This window comes from Cotesia typhae, unplaced genomic scaffold, assembly GCF_013202065.1.
Source record: "Cotesia typhae breed Kobodo isofemale line unplaced genomic scaffold, CoteBio_Ctyphae contig_48, whole genome shotgun sequence".
Classification (NCBI taxonomy): domain Eukaryota; kingdom Metazoa; phylum Arthropoda; class Insecta; order Hymenoptera; family Braconidae; genus Cotesia; species Cotesia typhae.
The window spans coordinates 9,054,693-9,073,984 of record NW_027423756.1 but is presented as its reverse complement, the minus strand read 5'-3'; the positions used below and the strand labels follow the sequence as shown (position 1 = coordinate 9,073,984).

The 19,292-nt window shown below is 30.6% G+C and overlaps 6 protein-coding genes across 13 annotated transcripts; 5 read left to right on the top strand and 1 right to left on the bottom strand.

Annotated features, from left to right (window-relative positions):
• The first annotated feature begins 23 nt into the window (after nucleotides 1-23).
• LOC141529919 (uncharacterized) lies at nucleotides 24-671 on the top strand. Its single transcript, XM_074246676.1, has 3 exons — nucleotides 24-138; nucleotides 382-476; nucleotides 544-671. Exons 1-3 carry the CDS (start codon nucleotides 120-122, stop codon nucleotides 622-624), a joined length of 195 nt encoding a protein of 64 aa, XP_074102777.1. The 5' UTR covers nucleotides 24-119; the 3' UTR covers nucleotides 625-671.
• Nucleotides 672-1,214: 543 nt separating this feature from the next.
• On the top strand, nucleotides 1,215-3,153 carry LOC141529911 (glyceraldehyde-3-phosphate dehydrogenase 2). Of its 2 annotated transcripts, none has more exons than XM_074246668.1 (5): nucleotides 1,215-1,348; nucleotides 1,420-1,659; nucleotides 1,725-1,979; nucleotides 2,325-2,485; nucleotides 2,616-3,153. In XM_074246668.1, exons 1-5 carry the CDS (start codon nucleotides 1,271-1,273, stop codon nucleotides 2,932-2,934), a joined length of 1,053 nt encoding a protein of 350 aa, XP_074102769.1. In that variant the 5' UTR covers nucleotides 1,215-1,270; the 3' UTR covers nucleotides 2,935-3,153. The 2 variants fall into 2 exon arrangements, with proteins under 2 accessions (XP_074102769.1, XP_074102768.1); XM_074246667.1 differs by having other exon boundaries at nucleotides 1,725-2,027.
• Nucleotides 3,154-4,076: 923 nt separating this feature from the next.
• On the top strand, nucleotides 4,077-7,925 carry LOC141529914 (glyceraldehyde-3-phosphate dehydrogenase 2). The gene is made up of 5 exons (XM_074246670.1): nucleotides 4,077-4,138; nucleotides 5,621-5,715; nucleotides 6,022-6,261; nucleotides 6,374-6,628; nucleotides 7,059-7,925. Exons 2-5 carry the CDS (start codon nucleotides 5,638-5,640, stop codon nucleotides 7,485-7,487), a joined length of 1,002 nt encoding a protein of 333 aa, XP_074102771.1. The 5' UTR covers nucleotides 4,077-4,138; nucleotides 5,621-5,637; the 3' UTR covers nucleotides 7,488-7,925.
• Nucleotides 7,926-8,101: 176 nt separating this feature from the next.
• Reps (RALBP1 associated Eps domain containing) lies at nucleotides 8,102-12,476 on the bottom strand. 5 transcript variants are annotated; one of them, XM_074246661.1, is made up of 6 exons: nucleotides 12,041-12,476; nucleotides 11,722-11,981; nucleotides 9,654-11,124; nucleotides 9,470-9,510; nucleotides 9,203-9,407; nucleotides 8,102-9,121 (listed from the first exon to the last, which is right to left on the bottom strand). In XM_074246661.1, the coding sequence occupies exons 2-6, from the start codon at nucleotides 11,896-11,898 to the stop codon at nucleotides 8,940-8,942; spliced, it is 2,076 nt and encodes a 691-aa protein (XP_074102762.1). In that variant the 5' UTR covers nucleotides 11,899-11,981; nucleotides 12,041-12,476; the 3' UTR covers nucleotides 8,102-8,939. The 5 variants fall into 5 exon arrangements, with proteins under 5 accessions (XP_074102762.1, XP_074102757.1, XP_074102760.1 ...); XM_074246656.1 differs by having other exon boundaries at nucleotides 9,470-9,534; nucleotides 12,041-12,475; XM_074246659.1 differs by having other exon boundaries at nucleotides 9,470-9,534; nucleotides 12,045-12,475.
• A 688-nt stretch (nucleotides 12,477-13,164) lies between these two features.
• Nucleotides 13,165-16,181, top strand: LOC141529910 (uncharacterized). Of its 3 annotated transcripts, none has more exons than XM_074246666.1 (6): nucleotides 13,165-13,318; nucleotides 13,449-13,745; nucleotides 14,033-14,206; nucleotides 14,537-14,807; nucleotides 15,393-15,668; nucleotides 15,750-16,181. In XM_074246666.1, the coding sequence occupies exons 2-6, from the start codon at nucleotides 13,546-13,548 to the stop codon at nucleotides 15,948-15,950; spliced, it is 1,122 nt and encodes a 373-aa protein (XP_074102767.1). In that variant the 5' UTR covers nucleotides 13,165-13,318; nucleotides 13,449-13,545; the 3' UTR covers nucleotides 15,951-16,181. The 3 variants fall into 3 exon arrangements, with proteins under 3 accessions (XP_074102767.1, XP_074102766.1, XP_074102765.1); XM_074246665.1 differs by having other exon boundaries at nucleotides 13,191-13,318; nucleotides 13,432-13,745; XM_074246664.1 differs by having other exon boundaries at nucleotides 13,220-13,745.
• Nucleotides 16,182-16,423: 242 nt separating this feature from the next.
• Nucleotides 16,424-18,805, top strand: Gata (glutamyl-tRNA(Gln) amidotransferase subunit A, mitochondrial). Its single transcript, XM_074246663.1, has 2 exons — nucleotides 16,424-17,093; nucleotides 17,692-18,805. The coding sequence occupies exons 1-2, from the start codon at nucleotides 16,568-16,570 to the stop codon at nucleotides 18,717-18,719; spliced, it is 1,554 nt and encodes a 517-aa protein (XP_074102764.1). The 5' UTR covers nucleotides 16,424-16,567; the 3' UTR covers nucleotides 18,720-18,805.
• The last annotated feature ends 487 nt before the right edge of the window (nucleotides 18,806-19,292 follow it).

The window sequence follows — 19,292 nt, the reverse complement described above, 5'->3', positions numbered from 1 at the left end:
TCGGATAAAAATAATACAAGTTCCATCGATGTGGATATAAAAGTGCATTAAACTTTTTACCACTGGAGAAATTATCTCACACATAATTTTTCCCAGAAGACTCGTGATTTATCATCAGCATGCCGAGTCTCAGTATTAGTGAGTACAAAAGTATATTTCCAGGGTTAAAAAAAAAAAAAAAAAAACAAGGGTAGATAGAAAATAATTAATCGCGGTTGAACTTTATCAATAAAATTCAAACCGGTTTGAATTATTTAATAACTGACATTTTATTCAACGCTGTCTACCCTTTTAAATAGAACATCGCATGAAATTTATTCGCTTTTTATTTTAAGCTATACAATAGGTATTTAATTGTTAATTTTATTATAATATTCACAGGCGAAGCTATCCAGTTCATAGCCGTGGCCTCAATAAGCCAAAATTTGATATTAAATTTTGCTTCAGGTTTTTTCGTTAAAAAATATTTATTTGAAGTACTATCTAGCTGTTGCTCAATATTCTTAAACTTTTAATGTTTCCTAACTATAAATAACTTTTCAGATGACTTGCTCAACAATTCTTGTCGGAGTTGGCGTGACCCATGAACTAGGCTGGGATGGAATTAAATCTACAAGCCAATAAGCCAAGAAGATCTAATAAATTTATCACCCGCGCAAGATGCAATCAGGAGTTTAACGAGACACAGCATAAATTTTGATGTTTACGATTGCGTGAGAGTAGAAATGAGTGATCCTGGCTATTAGCTTCCTTAAGCCGAGCAATTAATGACTCATTCGTAGCCATGGGGGGTTGGATCTGTGATGGACACATGCAAAGTCGCGAATTTGTGCCTGAGTGATCCAGAAGCCGATTTTCTGGATTACGTTGATCCGCCAATTGGTCTCAAGAAACCAGTTACCAAGGCCTTGAGACCCTTGGTCGCGGTACCAACGACCTCGGGAACGGGTTCGGAAATAACCGGCGTCTCCAGTTGAAATACTTCAAGAGAACTGATTATCATCCAGAAGATTTAGAAATAAGAAGTAATTTGTATCGAGAATTTATGTAGTTATTAAACACGTAATTTTAAATATTTAAGATAATTTTCATGGTACAATATTGTATAATAATCATACAATTTATGCAAGATAAAACAATTGAAGGTGAAAATAAAATATTTTGATCATTTTGACAATTAATAAAGACAGTTATATAAAGAAATAATTCATAACACACGTATTGATTACTCAGAAAGTTATAAATATATTCTGTAAATCGACAAAACAAAATGTTGACTGTAGGAATTAACGGATTCGGAAGAATAGGAAGAATGTGCTTGCGTGTCTGTCTCGAAAACAATATTGATGTACGAAATTCAATCTCATAATAAATTATCTGGTAACTTTCAACCGATTTATGCTTTTTTATTTATTAAAGGTGAGATTAATAAACGACCCGTTTATTTCAACTGACTACATGTTATATTTATTCAAATATGACTCAACACATGGTACTTATCCCTCTACAATGATATGCGAGAAAGCCGCCCTTGTGATTGGCAATAAAAAAATATCAACTTCTCAAGAAAAAAATCCTTCTAAAATAAAGTGGAACAATCACGGCGTTTATTTTGTTATTGAAGCAACTGGAGTTTTTACGTCACTTGAAAAAGCATCGGTAACATTTTAAAAATTTTTTTTCAAGATTTTTTAATTTAATTAAAAATCTTTTATTAATTAAAGATGCATATAGACGGAGGCGCAAAAAGAGTTGTGATAACTGCACCATCGGATGCCCCGATGTACGTTATTGGGGTAAACCATTGCAGTTACACCCCCAAAAAAGGATATGTTATATCAGCAGCATCTTGTACGACCAATTGCGTCGCTCCAGTAGTCAAAGTGATGAATGATAACTTCCAAGTACTCGAAGCAATGATTACAAGTATTCACGCGACAACTGCCACTCAAAAAACCGTCGATGGACCCACTGGAAAGGCACTTTTACTTTGTAGTCATTATTCTCATCTCCCACGTTGTAATATTGTATATATTTATATTTATATTTATACCAAGTTTAATTGCACTCTGCATTGCATTTTGCATTCGAACGTCGTGTGAGATTATAATTTTTTAATAATATTTAAATTATTAAAAAAAAATTTTTTTTTAAAAGTTTTAATTTTTTTTTAAGAGAAATTTATTTGCTGTAAGAATCTAAAAAAGGACAAATGTCTGCTAAATTCAGTTTAAAATTTTTTAAGAGTCTCAATAATTTTTATTTTATTAACTATCAAGTAAATCTATTACTTTTATGTTAAAAAAATATACATTTGCTTAAAGTTGTGGCGAGATGGCAGAGGATGCCTTCAAAATATAATTCCAACGTCAACTGGAGCTGCTAATGCTTTAGGAACTATAATTCCTGAATTAAAAGATAAAATATCAGCGATTGCATTCAGAGTTCCTGTTCCTAATGTTTCATTATGTGACATCACATTCAGGTAATGATTAATAATTGAAGTTATTTATCCGTTTAATAATTTATTAACTACACGGTCTAATAACGGTCTTGTATTTATAAAAATTATTTATACAAGGTTTTTGTATTGATTATTTTTTTTTTTTATAAAGGATAGAAAAAATAACAAGCTATGATGAAGTAAAAACAGCGATGAAGAAAGCCGCGGACGGTGAACTCCGTGGGATAATGCATTACACCGAAGATGACGTTGTTTCGTCAGATTTCAATCACACTAAGTACTCGTGTGTTTTTGACGCAAAGGCTGCTATTCCACAGACTGGCACTTTTATAAAAGTTGTTGTCTGGTATGACAACGAGTACGGTTTTGCTCATCGGATTATCGATTTGATACGATTTATGCAAGATGTTGATTCTGGAAGAGGCTGCTCTCCGGCTGACAATAATATTGATGATTCTTTCGCTGGATAATTATTTTTATAATTGTTCAAAATAAAAATTTTTTTTTACAAATAATAATATAAGTTAATTATAATTTAAATAATTTTTTTATTTAAATGAAAAATAATTTCATTATCTAAAGAAATAAATTTTTTTATTTATTGAATTTAAATGCCAAGGCATGAAGTTAAATAGCAAGAAGTAAAATACATAAAATTATGTTTTACATGAGTAATGAAATTAAAAATAGAAATATTTACTTAAATATAAAAATTTTGTATTATTTATAAATAATATATTTTAAATTTGAAGTATAGCTTAACTAAATGTAATAATTAAGTACATTCAGAAAGAGTAGCATGTTTACAATTTTAAATATCTTAATATATACATTTATACACTTTACTTTAAATACCATTTCTTAAACATAAAATAAATACTCAATATAAATGACAATTTTTAAATATTTTTTTATCAATAAAATAAGTCTAGAAAATTATTTAAAAAAATTGCATTTTTAATTTTTTTAAATTTTTAGATGTCAATTTTTTTTTATTTTTTTATGACATTAAATTTAGATGTCACTTTACAATTGTTTAAATTTTTTTTTTTAACAAATAAATTATAGCAAAAAAAACTATTAAAAAAATGGACTTGTAAAAATTTTAACAAATTAAAAATGCAATTTTTTAGAACAAATTTTTTTGTTAAAGAAAATAAAAAAATTGTCAATTGACAGCTAACTTTAAGTCATTATTTTTTTACCCATAACTAGAATTCAAATTTGCGCGCGCCTTATTGTAGCGTTTGCATATATTTTCATGCTCATGATATATTCGACCAATCACGTTACGAATAGTTTGATGCCACATACATTTCATCTCAATTTTATTATGGGATTTATTTAAAATAAAAAAAATTCTAAAAATCTAAAAATATCTGGTAAATTAATTTTCATTCAGTGTTGTAAAAAAAATCTAATTTTAGCCATCAAATGATTAAGTTACAAATTATCTAACTCAAAAATTTCCGCGGTTTTCTAATAAAACCGAAAACCAATTGGATTATCCCGTGAAGAACCATGTGACTGCTACGTCGTCCGTGTCGTCACGACCAATAAAAAACAAGTAACCAGAGCGCACTCGCGAGTCGCCATTTATATTCGGTAGCTTGCCCTTCAAACGACACTATTTCCGCAGTTGTTCAAGTAATCGCCGGCTTATTTCGCTGTTACGTAAGTAAATCATACCACACATTATTAAAACTTACAGTACTTACAATTAAACATTTAAATCACCTTATATCAATAATTTATTCCAGAATGATCACGCCACTCGTAATTCCATTCACGAATCCATATTCATCACATTTTATTTCATTAAATAACATCCAAATCTTTAAAACACGCGACCCATAGCTACAAAAAACGGACGCCGTCAAGGGCACGGTCGTCTAAATTTAAATTTTATCTAATTACACTGACAATTGACATCTAATTGTCATTTTTTGTCTAAGTACTCTCTTTGATTCAACAAAAATCAGTAATTTATAAACTACCACCAAATTAATTTTTTTTTTTCGTCCTACGTGCCGAAAGTCACGTCATATATCATAATTGTGAAGCAATACTTTTAAATAGTAATAAAAATATATATTACTATATATATTTATTACTTATTCAATCTGACATAGTTTATTGTTATCTAAGTCTAGGACACATTGCAAAATTATTTAACAACTATGACGCAATTGTTGTTTAAAATTAAATTTCAAGTATCTTCTAACTTTATTTCATTAACACGTCATTACTATGACACTGAAGTTGGCAGACATTAAAAATTTTTGAAGTATTTTTTTTTTTTAATTGATTTGTTAAAAAAATTTTTAAAATTGACAGCTGACTGCAAACTTCAGCATTATTGATTTCTTCATTGTTGAATAGTTATTTTATTTTATTTTTCAATGTCAGTTGAATGATCTACAATATAACAATAATCATAAATTAAGTGATAATATTTTAATATTGTTTATTGCTAATATTTATTAATGAATTTTTAGCAAGGGTGTGGTTGTGTTTTATTTAAAAAAAGCAATAGATTTAGCGAATATATATATATATATATAGGTTGTTGGATTACGTGATATTCGTAGCGAGCTACATCATCTGGCATACCTAAAGTATTGATCTGGAGATAGTTACAGCTGGGGGCATATACATGTAATCTGCGCCGTGACATTCTGTGGCCCACTGACAATGGCTGACGTTTAAATAGTTAGCTAAAAGAAAAAAAATCTGACCTTGCTCGACCTTTGTACTTGGGAGAGAAGAGATGAATTGAAATTTCCTTCATTCATACTTGATATCAGCTCTCATGCTCATATCAAACGTTTAAAAACATAATTCAGTATTAATATTGAAGAAGAGATTCAACTCTCGTAATTGTTTAAGGCCTTGAGTAATTGTTAGTACTAATCAGTTTCTGTGTTAACTGTCAAGCGTAGTTTCTAATTTTGAACAGATTTTTTTGTCGTTGAAAATATATATTTAATTTTTCTATTTTTGTGTGAAATAAAATATGAGTTTAAAATATTTTTTAAATTACATAAGAAAGTGATTTGAATTTAATTATTTTTTTTTTTTTTTTTTTTTTTTTTGAAACATTTTTAAATATTATTGTATACAGTTAAATAATTTTGAAAATTTTTTATTTTTTAGAGTAAAACTTATCAATCATGAGTAAAATTGGAATCAACGGTTTCGGACGTATTGGACGTCTCGTCTTGAGAGCTTCCATTGAACGTGGTGCATCGGTTAGTATGATAAATTTTTCATTAATATAAATAATGATAATAATTTCTTACTGTCGAATTAAAAAAAAATTGATGAGTATATGGTGTTACTGATTCCATAAGGGCGTATAATAAAAATCCTATTATTTTTTTTAAGTCCAAAAAAAATTTTTAGTTTGAAGAAAATTTTTTTTTTGTATTTCTTCACGTTTCATACAAAAATACGTTCATTCCCGAAAAAAAATTTTTTTATACGCCTTATGGCTTTAGTATATACTCTGAAAATTTAATTAATCATAATTTATTAACGAGAAATAAATGAATTAGGTTGTTGCTGTCAATGACCCGTTCATCGACTTGGACTACATGGTCTACATGTTCAAATATGACTCAACCCACGGTAAATTCAAGGGAACCGTCGAAGCTAAGGACGGAAACTTGATTGTAAACGGTAACAAAATCATGGTCTTCAACGAGCGTGACCCCAAAGCCATTCCATGGAGCAAAGCTGGCGCTGAGTACGTCGTTGAGTCCACTGGAGTCTTTACTACCATTGAAAAGGCTTCAGTAAGTTGATTTATTTTAGCTTCTCATTTCTCATTGCATTGCTACTGTATTTTTTTATTTGTTTATTAGAGACAAAAAATTATGTAATTGTTAACTAATTTTCTGTATATAGGCTCACTTGGAAGGTGGTGCCAAGAAAGTCATCATCTCAGCTCCATCTGCTGATGCACCAATGTACGTCGTTGGTGTGAACCTTGACTCTTACGACCCAAGCCACAAAGTTGTGTCAAACGCATCTTGCACAACCAACTGTCTTGCTCCATTGGCCAAGGTCATTCATGACAACTTTGAAATTGTTGAGGGTCTTATGACCACTGTCCATGCTACCACCGCTACCCAGAAGACTGTCGATGGCCCATCTGGAAAGGTTGGTATTTATATTATATTTATTTCTAAAAATAATTTTATCAAAAAACTAGAAGAATTTTATTATCATTTAAAGACTTATCAGAAAATTTCTAGAGGTAATATAAATAACATAACTATCATAATATTTACCTTTTATTTGAAAATATAATAATAACTTTTGAAATTATCATGTCATTCAAATAAAATTTATTTTTTTTTATCTACTTTAAATTATTAAAAGAAAAAAAATTTATCGTTTTTTAAATTATATTAATTTTCATTTTTTTTTGAAAATTTTGATTTTTTTTTTATGTGCTTTTAAAAAAAAATATCAAAAAAATTTTAATGATTTAAATTTTAAAATCTGAACAATGTCAATAAATTAAATTAATAAAAAATGACCATTCATATTACGTATTAATAATAATAAAAAAAAAAAATTTGTATAGTTGTGGCGTGATGGACGTGGAGCTGCCCAAAACATCATTCCAGCAGCAACTGGTGCTGCCAAAGCCGTTGGCAAAGTTATTCCAGCATTGAACGGCAAGCTTACTGGTATGGCATTCCGTGTCCCAGTTGCCAACGTATCCGTCGTTGACTTGACAGTCCGTCTTGGCAAACCAGCAACTTACGACGCAATCAAGGCCAAGGTCAAGGAAGCCGCTGAGGGACCACTCAAGGGCATTTTGGGATATACCGAAGATGATGTTGTATCCTCCGACTTCATCGGTGACAACCACTCAAGTATTTTCGATGCCAAGGCTGGAATCCCATTGAGTGACGGATTCGTCAAGCTCATCTCTTGGTACGACAACGAGTTCGGTTACTCCAGCCGTGTCATTGACCTCATCAAGTTCATGCAATCCAAAGACCAATAAATTTAACAAGATTAAATTTATCACGATGATTCCATATCACGGATTGTCGTTACGCAGCGATGATTAGGGTACAACCGGCTTTTAACATCGTTGTCTTTAATAGTAGCAGTTCAAATTGAAAGAAGATAATCTGAGTGAGGCAGATGTTTAAAAAGCTTTTCATCATCATCAGTTGAATCATAGAGTTGATAATAATAATAATAATTAAAATTATAATGAAAAAAAAAAAAATTTTATGAAAAGCATTATTTTAAATCATCGAGTTAAAGACAGTTTAAATGTTTACAATTTTAATTAATAATTACATATTTTGTCAACTATATTTATGTACAGTTGATTTAATATAAATCGATGCAATTCAATATGTATTTCCTATCGTCGTTGTTCATCGATACTCGAGTTTTCTTTCAAACATCAATAAATACAAAGAACAAATTAGTTTATTACATACCTTTTTATTTTACCTTCATCCAATCCTTAACTTTTACTTTCATACTTACATTCTATTCGACCAGAAATCGTCTTCCTTAACAAAGGGTGTAAATACAATAATTTGAATTAAAATTAATACTGACAGAGTAATGAATAATAAAAACTTATTTTACGACCGTAAAATTAATGAGCCAGATATTTATTAAATAAAAAAAAAAATCTCAGTTACAGTAAATTATATATAATTAATTTAATTACATCAAATAGAATCAACTATCAGGGGAATCAATCCCATTTAACGAGAGCTATAAATATTTCTCGTAATATTTATTAATTCATTTTATTTTAACCTCTGTTAAACTTACATATATACAAATATATTTAGACCAACCATCGATTGATAATAATGCAACAGTTATTTAAAATTCATTTTACTTTTCATTTGTCTTTTTAATTATGATATTAATTTTTTTAATTTATATATTAATTATAAATAAAAATAATTAATATATTTTATGATAATATTGTAATATATTTAGAAAACATGAACAGCTAACTAAGTCGTAGACACGACGTTACGATGGAAATGTTTGATTAGATTTTTTTTAAATAGCTTACGAAAATACATTTAGACTTTAATCGATAAAGCCCATCGAAATTGTTATTTATTATTTATCATTATCACTTTTATTGTTACTCAATACCGATGATTAATTATTATTTTTTTTTCTTTTTCAATTTATTAATTTATTAATCAACACACCGTGAAATTTTATCAATTAAAGTGAAGGGAAAATATGTATAAAGTTTAGTATGCAACTATTGATAATGCTCTTCTAAATATTATTGACAAGTTAGGATGCGAGTAAAAAAATAAAGAATTATTTAAATAAGTGAATAATTAATGAAAATTTTTTTTCATGAAGAAAGCGAACGAGAGCGACATGATTGCAGATATGGGCGGACAACTAGATCGTCTGAGTTTTGCAAGTGTAATAGAGATAACGATGAAATACAGGATCAAGTGATAAGGAGTAATTTAGCACGTAAATTAATTCGCTCTTGCAATGCACCAGCTAATTCACGAGTCAGCTCCTCGCAAACGAGCCGTAACTCGGCATTTTTTTCTCTCAATTCTTCTAAAGTCAGACTTTTACTGTCATCTGTATCATCTTTGCCCTCTTCTTCTCCTTCTCCACGTTCTAAAAATAATTAAAAAATTTTTAATTATTTATTATTTTAATATTTAAAAATTAAGTAAAAAAATTTCTGAAATTCATTACTAAGACTGGGTTTTCGATAGATATGAAAAGCACCACAGACTCCAGTGAACTGCTGGCTCTGGTTTGCTGGAAGACTTTCCAGACTTGCGATATCCTCGTTCTTGGGAGAAAAATGAGAAAAATCAGCGACGAAACTTGGGTTTTCGTTAACCAATCTCGGATCCTCACATTCACTTCGTTGACCGACTAGTTTTCTTGGCGAGCTCTTTAAAATAAAATGGGATAAGTTTATAAAAAATCTAAATTTTTAGTGATTGTAAAACTTACAACTCCTGGAGACACTCTGGGTGGCACAGAAGGTGGAGCACCTAAAAAATTTTGTCCATTTTTACCTAACGAAATATAAAATCAAATAATAATAGAATAAAATAAAAATAATAATTATTGCTACAAATATCAGAGTGACTTTAGAGGGATCTATAAAAATATCATAAAAAATCAAATTATTTACCTAATTTATTAAGATCAAGACTAGAGCTTCGAGTGTGGGTTCTATAAGGTCTAGGAGGTGGCGGAGGAGGTGGCTCTTTTTTTGGCGTGACAGCAAGACCGTCGTCATTGGAAGCCAAAGACTTTTTATTGAGCGACCTCTGTCCCAGATTGACAGCCGACAGAAGAATGTCTTCATCAACGAGCCCAGCGGTGCTGTTGTTTCCATTGGCACTGGAGGCTAGAATAGCCGCCTCGGGGGTCAGTCTAAGTGGCACCGGGTGTAGAATTTTGGGATCTCGTTCGACAGCAGCTTTTTGTAAGTCAAAATTAACAATAAACTTGGGCTTTGGCCCAGGACTAGCTAAAGCACCAGCACTGCCAGTAGGAGAGTCAACGAATTTCGTCCACTCTTTATTTTTCTCTCGCGTATTAGCAGCGCTTGATCCAGTCGTCGCAGAAGGTGAGCCTTGGGATTGAGATTGAGACTGAGACTGAGACTGAGATTGTGATTGAGATTGAGATTGTGATTGAGACTGAGACTGAGACTGACTATGAATTGGCTGCGTAGTTTGCGTCGGTGGTGACGGTGGAGGCGGAGGAGGAGGCTGCGGAGCCGACGGTTCAACCGCAACAGAATTCAAAGTTGGCAACGGAGGCGGCGGTACTGTCAACGTGAACGCCAAGCTCGGAGGTAACGAGTCTGGCAGCGGTACGTGATTCCTCCTCAACACAACAAGATGCATCGCGACGTAAAACTCCTGCAAGCTCAACGCTCCGTCTCTGGTGACGTCTGCTAGCTGCCAAATGCGTCTCAGTTCAGCGACGGGCAGCCGGGACTTCTCGAAGAAGGTCCTCGCGATGGAACCAGCCAACAAGCCTTCTGGATTCGACTGGAGCCGTGAGAACTGGGCCGCGTAATAATCTCTCTGCTCGTCACTGATGATCCAAACTTCTTCTGGTGGAAAGCTCGAAACGTCTTCATCTCCGTCAGCTTCATCGCTGCTGTGTCGCTCGGAGCTCTCTTCCTCAGTGCCCAGCAGCTGTCGCTGCTCTTCAGATACAAGGAGACCTTGCCAACTTCCAGAGGTTGAATCGAGAATCGTTTCTCCGGCCATCAAACCGTCGATTATTCTTTCCTGCGTGACACTGTTGGTGGGTGTCGGTGAATCGGTACTACCTCCAGTTTCTCGTGGAGACTCTGCATCGCTTTCACTCTCTGTGGTGCTTTCAGGCAACCGCGACCCAGTCAGTCCACTCGCTGTCGTGTTCTTAGCTACCATACAATCTTTACGTCTGTCCGTGGTGTCCTCATCACCTGACGTTGGCCATGAAAACCTGGGTAACGGTGTCGCTATTTCCAGGGAATTAATAGCCATATCACGGTGAATATCCAGACCAGCTTGATGTGCTGCGACTAATTTCAATGCTGCATAAAACTGCTTCCTGCCCATATAATTGTTTACTTTGGAGCCCACGCAGATATCCAGTATCTTCAACAATAATAATAATAGTAATTATGATTGCAATTAATTAAATTAAATGAAGAACATTTTATGCGATTTGAAATAAATTAATTAGCTGTTATAACATTTCATGATTTATTTATTTATTTATTTATTTTCTTCCTAATAATCTTAAGACATTTAATTATAGTAAAAAAAAAAAACGCTAATCTATAAGATAAAAGATTGGACTAAACTCTTTTGGCATTTTGTATTTTTTTTTTATATATATTCTTAAATATTTATGATCATTTATCCAATATCCAGCTTTATGAACAGATGCTCTTGCATCTCTATAGATCTGTATGCTAGAAAATAAATAAATAAATAAATTTGAAATGTTTTGGGAATTGATAAGTGTATAAAAAAATTTTTTTTAATATAATAAATAAATAAATAAATATGACAAGAGTTAACTTTCTACGAAATAATGTGATAATAAAAAATATTGACAAAACAGATAAAAAAAAATCAAAACTGTTGATTAATTTTATGAATAATAAATTGATTAATAATTATAATAATAAAATTGCCATACATATTAAATCTTGTTACATAATTAAAATAACAATGAGTAACAATTACCTTGATAGTAGTATCTCGAGGTAAATTAGCAGATCGAAATAATTCAGCAGCCTTGACAACCGGGACATTGTCTGGATCGGTGTTGTCACAACAATACAAAAATATATCACCGTAATAACGTAATTCAGTCTCTGTCAAATGAGCATTGGCCTCTGAAATGAATTCCCAATTCATCATGTATTTTTTTTTTCTTCAATCCAGATTTAAACTGCAGGCCAACAACAAACTTCGAACACAGGAAGCTAACAACGTCAAACGTCCTACAAATTTCAATTATATTAACCGGATATAATACCAATTTTAATAATTTATTTCATACCTACTTCCTATTACCTACTTACTATTTATTCCACGTCTATATGTTTAGTTTGTATCCATAACTGGCTTCTTAAACTTATCTCTACACTTCACAAAGATAATCCTTGATTACAAACACTGGTTTATATTTAATTACACTGTTATTAATAGTTTTATTTTAAAAACAGAACTATATGACCCCTATTACTCCAAATTTTCATGAGCATTCGCCATTTTTATCTTGGTATTGATGATCAACGCAAAATCCACACACATTTATATATTTAATACACTCATTAACAATTTTAATTTTTATGCAACAACCTTCATTTAATAGTCAATTGCGTTGTTGATTTTTCTATTATAATATACAATTGTAATTATTATCCAAGTTTTTTTATTTTGGAGTTGGAAAATTCACTAAACCGGTAAATTGTCACTGTCAGCTGACGTACACATACTAATATACTTACGTATTATTTTGTATGTACATATGTACACATATGAACTCATATCAATTGTTCATTCATAATTTTTATTCAAAAATTAAAATAGTATTTTTATAAAAAAATTCATAACACATTTGTTAAAATTATTAAATTTTTATTAAAAATTCTTTAAATATTAATATTAAAAAATATTAAAATTAGTGACACTGAAGTTAGCTGACAACTGTGAATTTTAAAAATAAATTACAATAAAAAAATGCTTTTAAAAATTTTCACTTAAAATTTTTATTAAATTTCACACGTGGAATTTTTTTATTATTTATTTTTTATTAATAATTTAATTGCTATAAAATTCTAAAAAAATTTTTAATGTCGGTCAACTTCAGTGTTATTAAAATTAAAATGTCACTAAAGTAGAAATTTTATTTAATAAAGCCGACAATCGGTAAAGTAAACTTCAATTAATAACACTGAAGTTAGCGGTCAGCTGTCAATTTTAAAAATTATTTTAACAAATAAATTACAATAAAAAAATGCTTCTAAAAATTTTCACTTGTAATTTATATTAATTTTCACCTTTATTATTAAAAGAATCAATGGGTAAGTAGAATGAATTTGACATTTACTGGTGCAAAATAAAATTTTTAAACTTATTGATTTTTATGTTAACCTTCAGACGCCCTATTTTAGGGACGTAAGATATCCATCAGTGATTACGAAATCCAGTGTTTGTATTGCAAGCAGCCTGCCAGGCTGGGTGTGAACATTCAACGTCCGCAGTTCATTTTCTAACGAAGCCTAGTTCTAATCGCACGTCTCTGCTCATCGTATCACCAAAAAAATCGTTCAAGGTAAAAGTTTTTCAGTGATAATAATGTTATAATAATTAAAAAGCTACATGTTAAATATTTGAGAGTTAATAATTATTTATTATTATTATTATTATCGGCTAAAATAATAATAGAAAAATAATATTAACAGTCAGTGTAACGATTAGTGAGTCTGAGATAACTGGCGTCATATATTAGAATACACGTGACAACCTGCGTACGTGACATAATAACTAGTAATAATAACAATGGTGGAGAAACAGTCATTACAAAAAGTCGTAGCTGCTTTGCAATTACCAGCAGTAGTAGCATTTGGAAATCCTCTGCTGGATGTTGTGTCCACAATTCAGGATGCTAATTTATTGGAAAAATATAAATTGGAAGTTGACAATGAGATTGAATTGCCAGAGGATATTATTCAACAAATCTTAGCTGATTTGCCTACCGAGTAAGTTCATAGTTAATTATTGATTTAGTTAATTATAAAAAAAATATATATGATACTTTATTATGGTTAAATTAAATTTACGCTAAATAAACATGACATTAAAATTAGCAGCCACTAGATAATTTTTTAATTTTATCTAAAAAATTGCATTTGTAATTTTTTTTAATTTCTAAATGTCAATTATTTTTTTCTCATTTATTTTTGCCATAATTTATTTGTTAAAAAATTGTAAAAATTAATAAATATCTGCTAAATTAATTGTCATTATTTAAACATATTAATTGTAGCTGGAATCAACGGGTTGCTGCTGGAGGATGTGCACAAAATACTGCGAGAATACTTCAATGGCTTTGTGGAGGTCCGAAAATTCCTCACGTTGCTGTTATTTGTGGAGGAATAGGCAATGATTCTCGTGGCGCGACTCTTGAAAAATTAGTCAAAGCTACTGGAGTTGAAACACGGTATAATTAGACATACATATTTATAGACTTAAAACACCAGACATTAAAACATTCCTTTTAAAATATCCCGTTACACATGAACATGAGAAAATTATATTTTACTCAATTCTCAATAATTAATTCAACAATATAATATAATAGTAACTATTGCGGGAATTTCATCATCCTGGTACTTATTAAATACAAGGAATGCGTAGACGTTAATAAAAATTAATTAAAGTTTTTTACTTCACTCTAATCTTATCATTAATTTTACTAATTTATTTTGTTTTTCATTTTTTTATGTTTTAAATGAGAAAATAATTTTTATTTATTAAAAAAAAATTTCAGATACGCTCTACATCTTGATTTACCAACTGGAATAGCTCTGTCGTTATCAAGAGACTCCTCAAGAAGTTTGATCGCTAATTTAGGCGCTGCTGGTGTTTATACGCTTGAAGACTTGAAAAAAAGCAATCTGCCATGGGAAACTATTAAAATAGTTTACATTGAAGGATTCTTTTTAACGCACGGTCTTGACGTTGCTAAAGAAGTTGTCAAATTGACGCAAGATAAAAATATTATTATTGCTTTTAATATTAATGGCGAGTACATGGTTCAGGTAAATAATTTCATGTGGCTAAAATTATTATTTATAAATCTAAATTATTAAGAGAATAAAAAAAATTTTGTGTCCAGGATAGCTAAATGATAAAATCGATTTTTTTAGTGAAATTTAATGTCATTGCAAGAGTCTTGATTTGAATTTGTACCTTTTCAAGGTTTCATATCATTTTCACCGATAGTCAATTTATTATGATCAGTGTTTAGGCTGCATTCGAAAATTCTCTATCTCTAGATACATAATCAAGAAACGACGTTGTATCTTGTGAACTATTGATATTTTAAAAGATATAAGCTCATCCCGACATTACACTCATCGAGACCTTTCATTTGAGTACCCACATCAATTTTTCATATATTTTATATATTTATATATATTATATGTATATGAATATATAAATATATGAAAAATATATCAAAAATGCATGTGGGTACTCAAATGAAAGCTCTTGATGAGTGTAACATCAGAATGAGCTTATATCTTTAAAAACATCAGTATTTAAGAAAATACAGATCAATTTAATAAGAGTCATTGCAGTGACTGCAAGGTTGCTAGTTTTAAATAAATAAAACATTTTTCTAGGACCATCATGCAGCAATATGTGAAATGGTTGGCCTGTCTAAAATAGTATTCGGGAATGCACGTGAAATGACAGCACTTGCGAAAGCTTTGAACATTAAATTCGATAATGTAGCAGATATTCCGTTCCTTCTAAACAGCTCCAAACGTGTAACTGTTGGAGTATCTAGTACTGAGCGCAGTAAAGATGATTGGCTGGCTGATAATGACATCTTTGTCATAACACAAGGTGGTTCTGCTCCAGCCATTGTAGTCTGGGGTCAAGGAAATTCTGTTCAGGTATTTTTATTACCATTACTGTTATTATTACAGTTGATTGTTACAATTATAATAACATTGCTATTAATTCTATGATTTTAGGTACAACCAACTAAACCTCCAACTCCAGTAGTTGATGCAACTGGTGCCGGTGATGCTCTTGTAGCAGGCTTTTTAGCTGGAGTCCTCTCTCAGTGGGATCCAAAGTCTTGTTTGGAGTGTGGTTGCAAAACTGCTGGAATGATGGTCACAAGACTAGGAGTCACTCTCCCAGATGTTGTCCCAGAAGATTTATTAAAATAATCTTTTATAAATTCATGTTACTGAAGTAGCTCAAGATACTTAATCAACTAATTATGTATTTTATTTATATTTATTTATCAATTCTTTTATCGATATATTTTATTTACGTATTTCATCAATTATTGACATGAGATCTTTAGTCATATGTGTGTTTAAAGTATTTTTTTTTTTTTTAAAGTAGTTCTTGGCACTTTCTATAAAGTACAAATAAAGTATTACTATTAAATGTTATTTATTTTCTCAAAGATCATTTATTTATGCATTTCAATAAATTATTTTTTTTTTTTTGATTGAAAAAAATTACTTTTAAAAAATTGCATTTTTTATTTTTTAAAATTTCTACATGTCAATTTTTTTTTAAATTTGTTTTTGCCATAATTAAAAAAAAAAAATTTAATTGTTAAATATCTGTTAAATTTATTTTCATTAAAAATGACTAAAAAATTTTTAATTTAATAAACTGTTTTATTTTTAATTTTTCAAATTAAAAATTTTCCCGCCATTTATATCCGTCAGGTGTCTCTAGTAGTTGAGCCGGCAACTTGTCAACTTGTAGGTTATTATTAACATTTAAAAAACAATTTGTTTGCCTGTAACAATAAAAAAAATTAGCAATAATGAATAAAGTATTGTCATCGCCAATAAAGCACGTGAGTAGTAAAATAAATGCCGGTGAAATTCAACCCACTGAAATATGTAAATCAGCATTGAAGTTAATATCCTTAACAAAGCCGCTGAACGCTTACATAAATGTCTGTGAGGATCTGGCCCAGAAGCAAGCTAGTGAATCTGACAAAAGACAGCAGGACAACAAATTATTGGGTTCCTTGGACGGGATCCCCATTGCTATAAAAGACAATTTTTGCGTAGAAAATTATCCGACGACTTGCGCGTCATTCATGCTGGCTAACTTTGTTCCCGGATACAGCGCAACAGTTTACAACAACCTGAGAAAACATGGAGCAGTACTGCTGGGTAAAACTAACTTAGACCAATTTGCTATGGGTGCTGGAACCGTTGACTCCTATTACGGTCCAACACAAAATCTTTGGGGTTCAAATTTGATGGACAATTACGTTTCTGATGACATTGACTGTATTCCTGTTGATAAAAAATCTGATAAAAATCATTGGAATATTGCAGGTATATTTTATTTAAATATCTGTTAGTTTTTATTTATTATTACCAGAATCTCGGAATTTTCAATGATATTTTTAAATAAAAATTTTTCATTTTCCAAATAATGAATTTTATAAAAATTAACTTAGCAGATACTTGATAATTTTAAGAATTTTTGTAATAAATAAATTACGGCAAAAAACAATTTATAAAAAAAATTGACATTTAGGAATTTTAAAAAACTACAAATGCAATTTTTTACAAATTATTTTTTGGAAGAAATTTATTTGTTAAAAAAAATTAAAAATTTGTCAAGTGACAGCTAACTTTAATGTCATAAATAATTTTATGATGTTTAAGTTAGCTGTCACTTGACCATTTTTTAATCTTATTTAAAAAATTTATTCCGAAAAATTATTTTTAAAAAATTGCATTTTTAATTTATTAAATTTTTTAAATGTCAATTTTTTTTTGACATTAATTTAATTGCTATAAAATAATAAAAAAATGTCTAATGTCTGTCAACTTCAGTGTTGTTAATTGTAATATGTCTAGACTTCTGAGATTCAGGTACATGTACTTAATAATGATCATACTAATAATTAAAATAATTATTTGTAAGGTGGAAGTAGCGGAGGATCAGCTGTAGCAGTAGCTACTGGTACATGTTTCGCTGGAATAGGATCGGACACCGGTGGATCAACACGAAATCCAGCAGCCTACTGTGGGCTGATAGGTTTGAAGCCTAGTTATGGATTAGTGTCTCGTCATGGATTAATTTCTCTTGTAAATTCAATGGATGTTCCCGGCATATTAACCCGAAATGTTGATGATTGTGTGTTAATTTTGAATGCGATTGCAGATACGGATCAGTTCGATTCTACCACTCTAGACCAAAGTCTTGCGCCGATAGAAATACCCAGTACTGATATCAGCGTAAGGGGATTACGCGTCGGAATACCTAATGAATATAATCACGCGGAATTGAATCAAGAGATACACAATACCTGGATGAGAGTTTCTAATTTATTAAAGGAAGCTGGAGCTGACGTGGTACCTGTGTCGCTTCCACATACTGAATATTCGATCGTCTGTTACTCTGTGCTGAATCAATGTGAAGTTGCGAGCAACATGGCGCGCTATGACGGCATTGAGTACGGACTGCGGGCTGATGAATCTATGTCTACTGAGCGGTTGTACGCAAAGACGCGTAGCCTCGGATTCAATAATGTCGTACGTAGCAGAATATTGACTGGTAATTATTATTTATTGTCTGAAAATTATAATGATTATTTCGTGAAAGCAATGAAAGCCCGTCGGCTGATAGCCCAAGACTTTGACGCCGTTTGGAATGATAATATCGATATTCTTCTGACTCCGACTACGCTGTCTGACGCTCCGATTTACAAGGACTTTATCAGCCAAGATAATCAGACTCAATGCTCGGTACAAGATTACTGCACACAGCCAGCGAATATGGCGGGTATCCCTGCGATAAATGTACCAATTAACTTGTCGAAAAAAGGCTTACCGCTGTCATTGCAGTTGATGGCGCCGTTTCTCCATGAACAGAGATTACTCACTGTTGCCAAGTGGCTCGAAGATGCTGTTAAGTTTCCTAGGATTTATTTAAAAGAATCATGTTTATAAAAATATTTTTTTTTTTGTACATAAATAATTTATTGATTGTAAAAAATTATAAAAAGTGATAAATTAAAATATTTTTCATTTTGTAATTATAAAGCATAATAATAATTATGAGCTTTGCGTTGGTCGTGCAATATATGTTGCCCATGTGAAAGGTTTAAATATCAAAAACAAAAATAGTCATCAGACTAAAAATAGCCGAGGATTCGCATGTTTTTATAAATATATATTTATGTTTATTAATAATTAATTAATTTTATTAAATTACAGCTGGATTAAATGTGATAAATAATTTATCCGGAAACCTGTCAAATAATACTAAATATAACAATAACTAATAAATGGGACGATATACTCCAAACAACGATGGTTATTGATAATCTATAGGAATTTAATAATTCAGACAATTATTAAATCGATTGCATCCACGCTATCTCTCCCAGTAATGTGGTGTACCAACAAATATCCAAAGTACGTATAACATGTCATAAATAATAAGTAAAACCTTTGCTATTAATGTCATTCTAATCCAAAATTATATTTACTTTTAGTAATTATTAATCTATGTTATCAAGA

What these genes read in the sequence shown, in the direction of transcription:
- Gata (XM_074246663.1), top strand. Translation starts at nt 16,568, where the DNA reads ATGAATAAAGTATTGTCATCGCCAATAAAGCACGTGAGTAGTAAAATA. An exon ending in AAATCATTGGAATATTGCAG is followed by an intron (nt 17,094 to 17,691) that starts GTATATTTTATT and finishes ATTATTTGTAAG; the next exon opens with GTGGAAGTAGCGGAGGATCA.
- LOC141529914 (XM_074246670.1), top strand. Translation starts at nt 5,638, where the DNA reads ATGAGTAAAATTGGAATCAACGGTTTCGGACGTATTGGACGTCTCGTC. An exon ending in CCATTGAACGTGGTGCATCG is followed by an intron (nt 5,716 to 6,021) that starts GTTAGTATGATA and finishes TAAATGAATTAG; the next exon opens with GTTGTTGCTGTCAATGACCC. An exon ending in CTACCATTGAAAAGGCTTCA is followed by an intron (nt 6,262 to 6,373) that starts GTAAGTTGATTT and finishes TTCTGTATATAG; the next exon opens with GCTCACTTGGAAGGTGGTGC.
- LOC141529911 (XM_074246667.1), top strand. Translation starts at nt 1,271, where the DNA reads ATGTTGACTGTAGGAATTAACGGATTCGGAAGAATAGGAAGAATGTGC. An exon ending in CGTCACTTGAAAAAGCATCG is followed by an intron (nt 1,660 to 1,724) that starts GTAACATTTTAA and finishes TATTAATTAAAG; the next exon opens with ATGCATATAGACGGAGGCGC. An exon ending in ATCTCCCACGTTGTAATATT is followed by an intron (nt 2,028 to 2,324) that starts GTATATATTTAT and finishes ATTTGCTTAAAG; the next exon opens with TTGTGGCGAGATGGCAGAGG.
- LOC141529919 (XM_074246676.1), top strand. An exon ending in TTAAAAAATATTTATTTGAA is followed by an intron (nt 477 to 543) that starts GTACTATCTAGC and finishes ATAACTTTTCAG; the next exon opens with ATGACTTGCTCAACAATTCT.
- Reps (XM_074246656.1), bottom strand. Translation starts at nt 11,898, where the DNA reads ATGATGAATTGGGAATTCATTTCAGAGGCCAATGCTCATTTGACAGAG. An exon ending in CTCGAGATACTACTATCAAG is followed by an intron (nt 11,125 to 11,721) that starts GTAATTGTTACT and finishes TTATTGTTGAAG; the next exon opens with ATACTGGATATCTGCGTGGG. An exon ending in TCTTGATCTTAATAAATTAG is followed by an intron (nt 9,535 to 9,653) that starts GTAAATAATTTG and finishes ATATTTCGTTAG; the next exon opens with GTAAAAATGGACAAAATTTT.
- LOC141529910 (XM_074246666.1), top strand. Translation starts at nt 13,546, where the DNA reads ATGGTGGAGAAACAGTCATTACAAAAAGTCGTAGCTGCTTTGCAATTA. An exon ending in GCTACTGGAGTTGAAACACG is followed by an intron (nt 14,207 to 14,536) that starts GTATAATTAGAC and finishes AAAAAATTTCAG; the next exon opens with ATACGCTCTACATCTTGATT. An exon ending in GTCAAGGAAATTCTGTTCAG is followed by an intron (nt 15,669 to 15,749) that starts GTATTTTTATTA and finishes CTATGATTTTAG; the next exon opens with GTACAACCAACTAAACCTCC.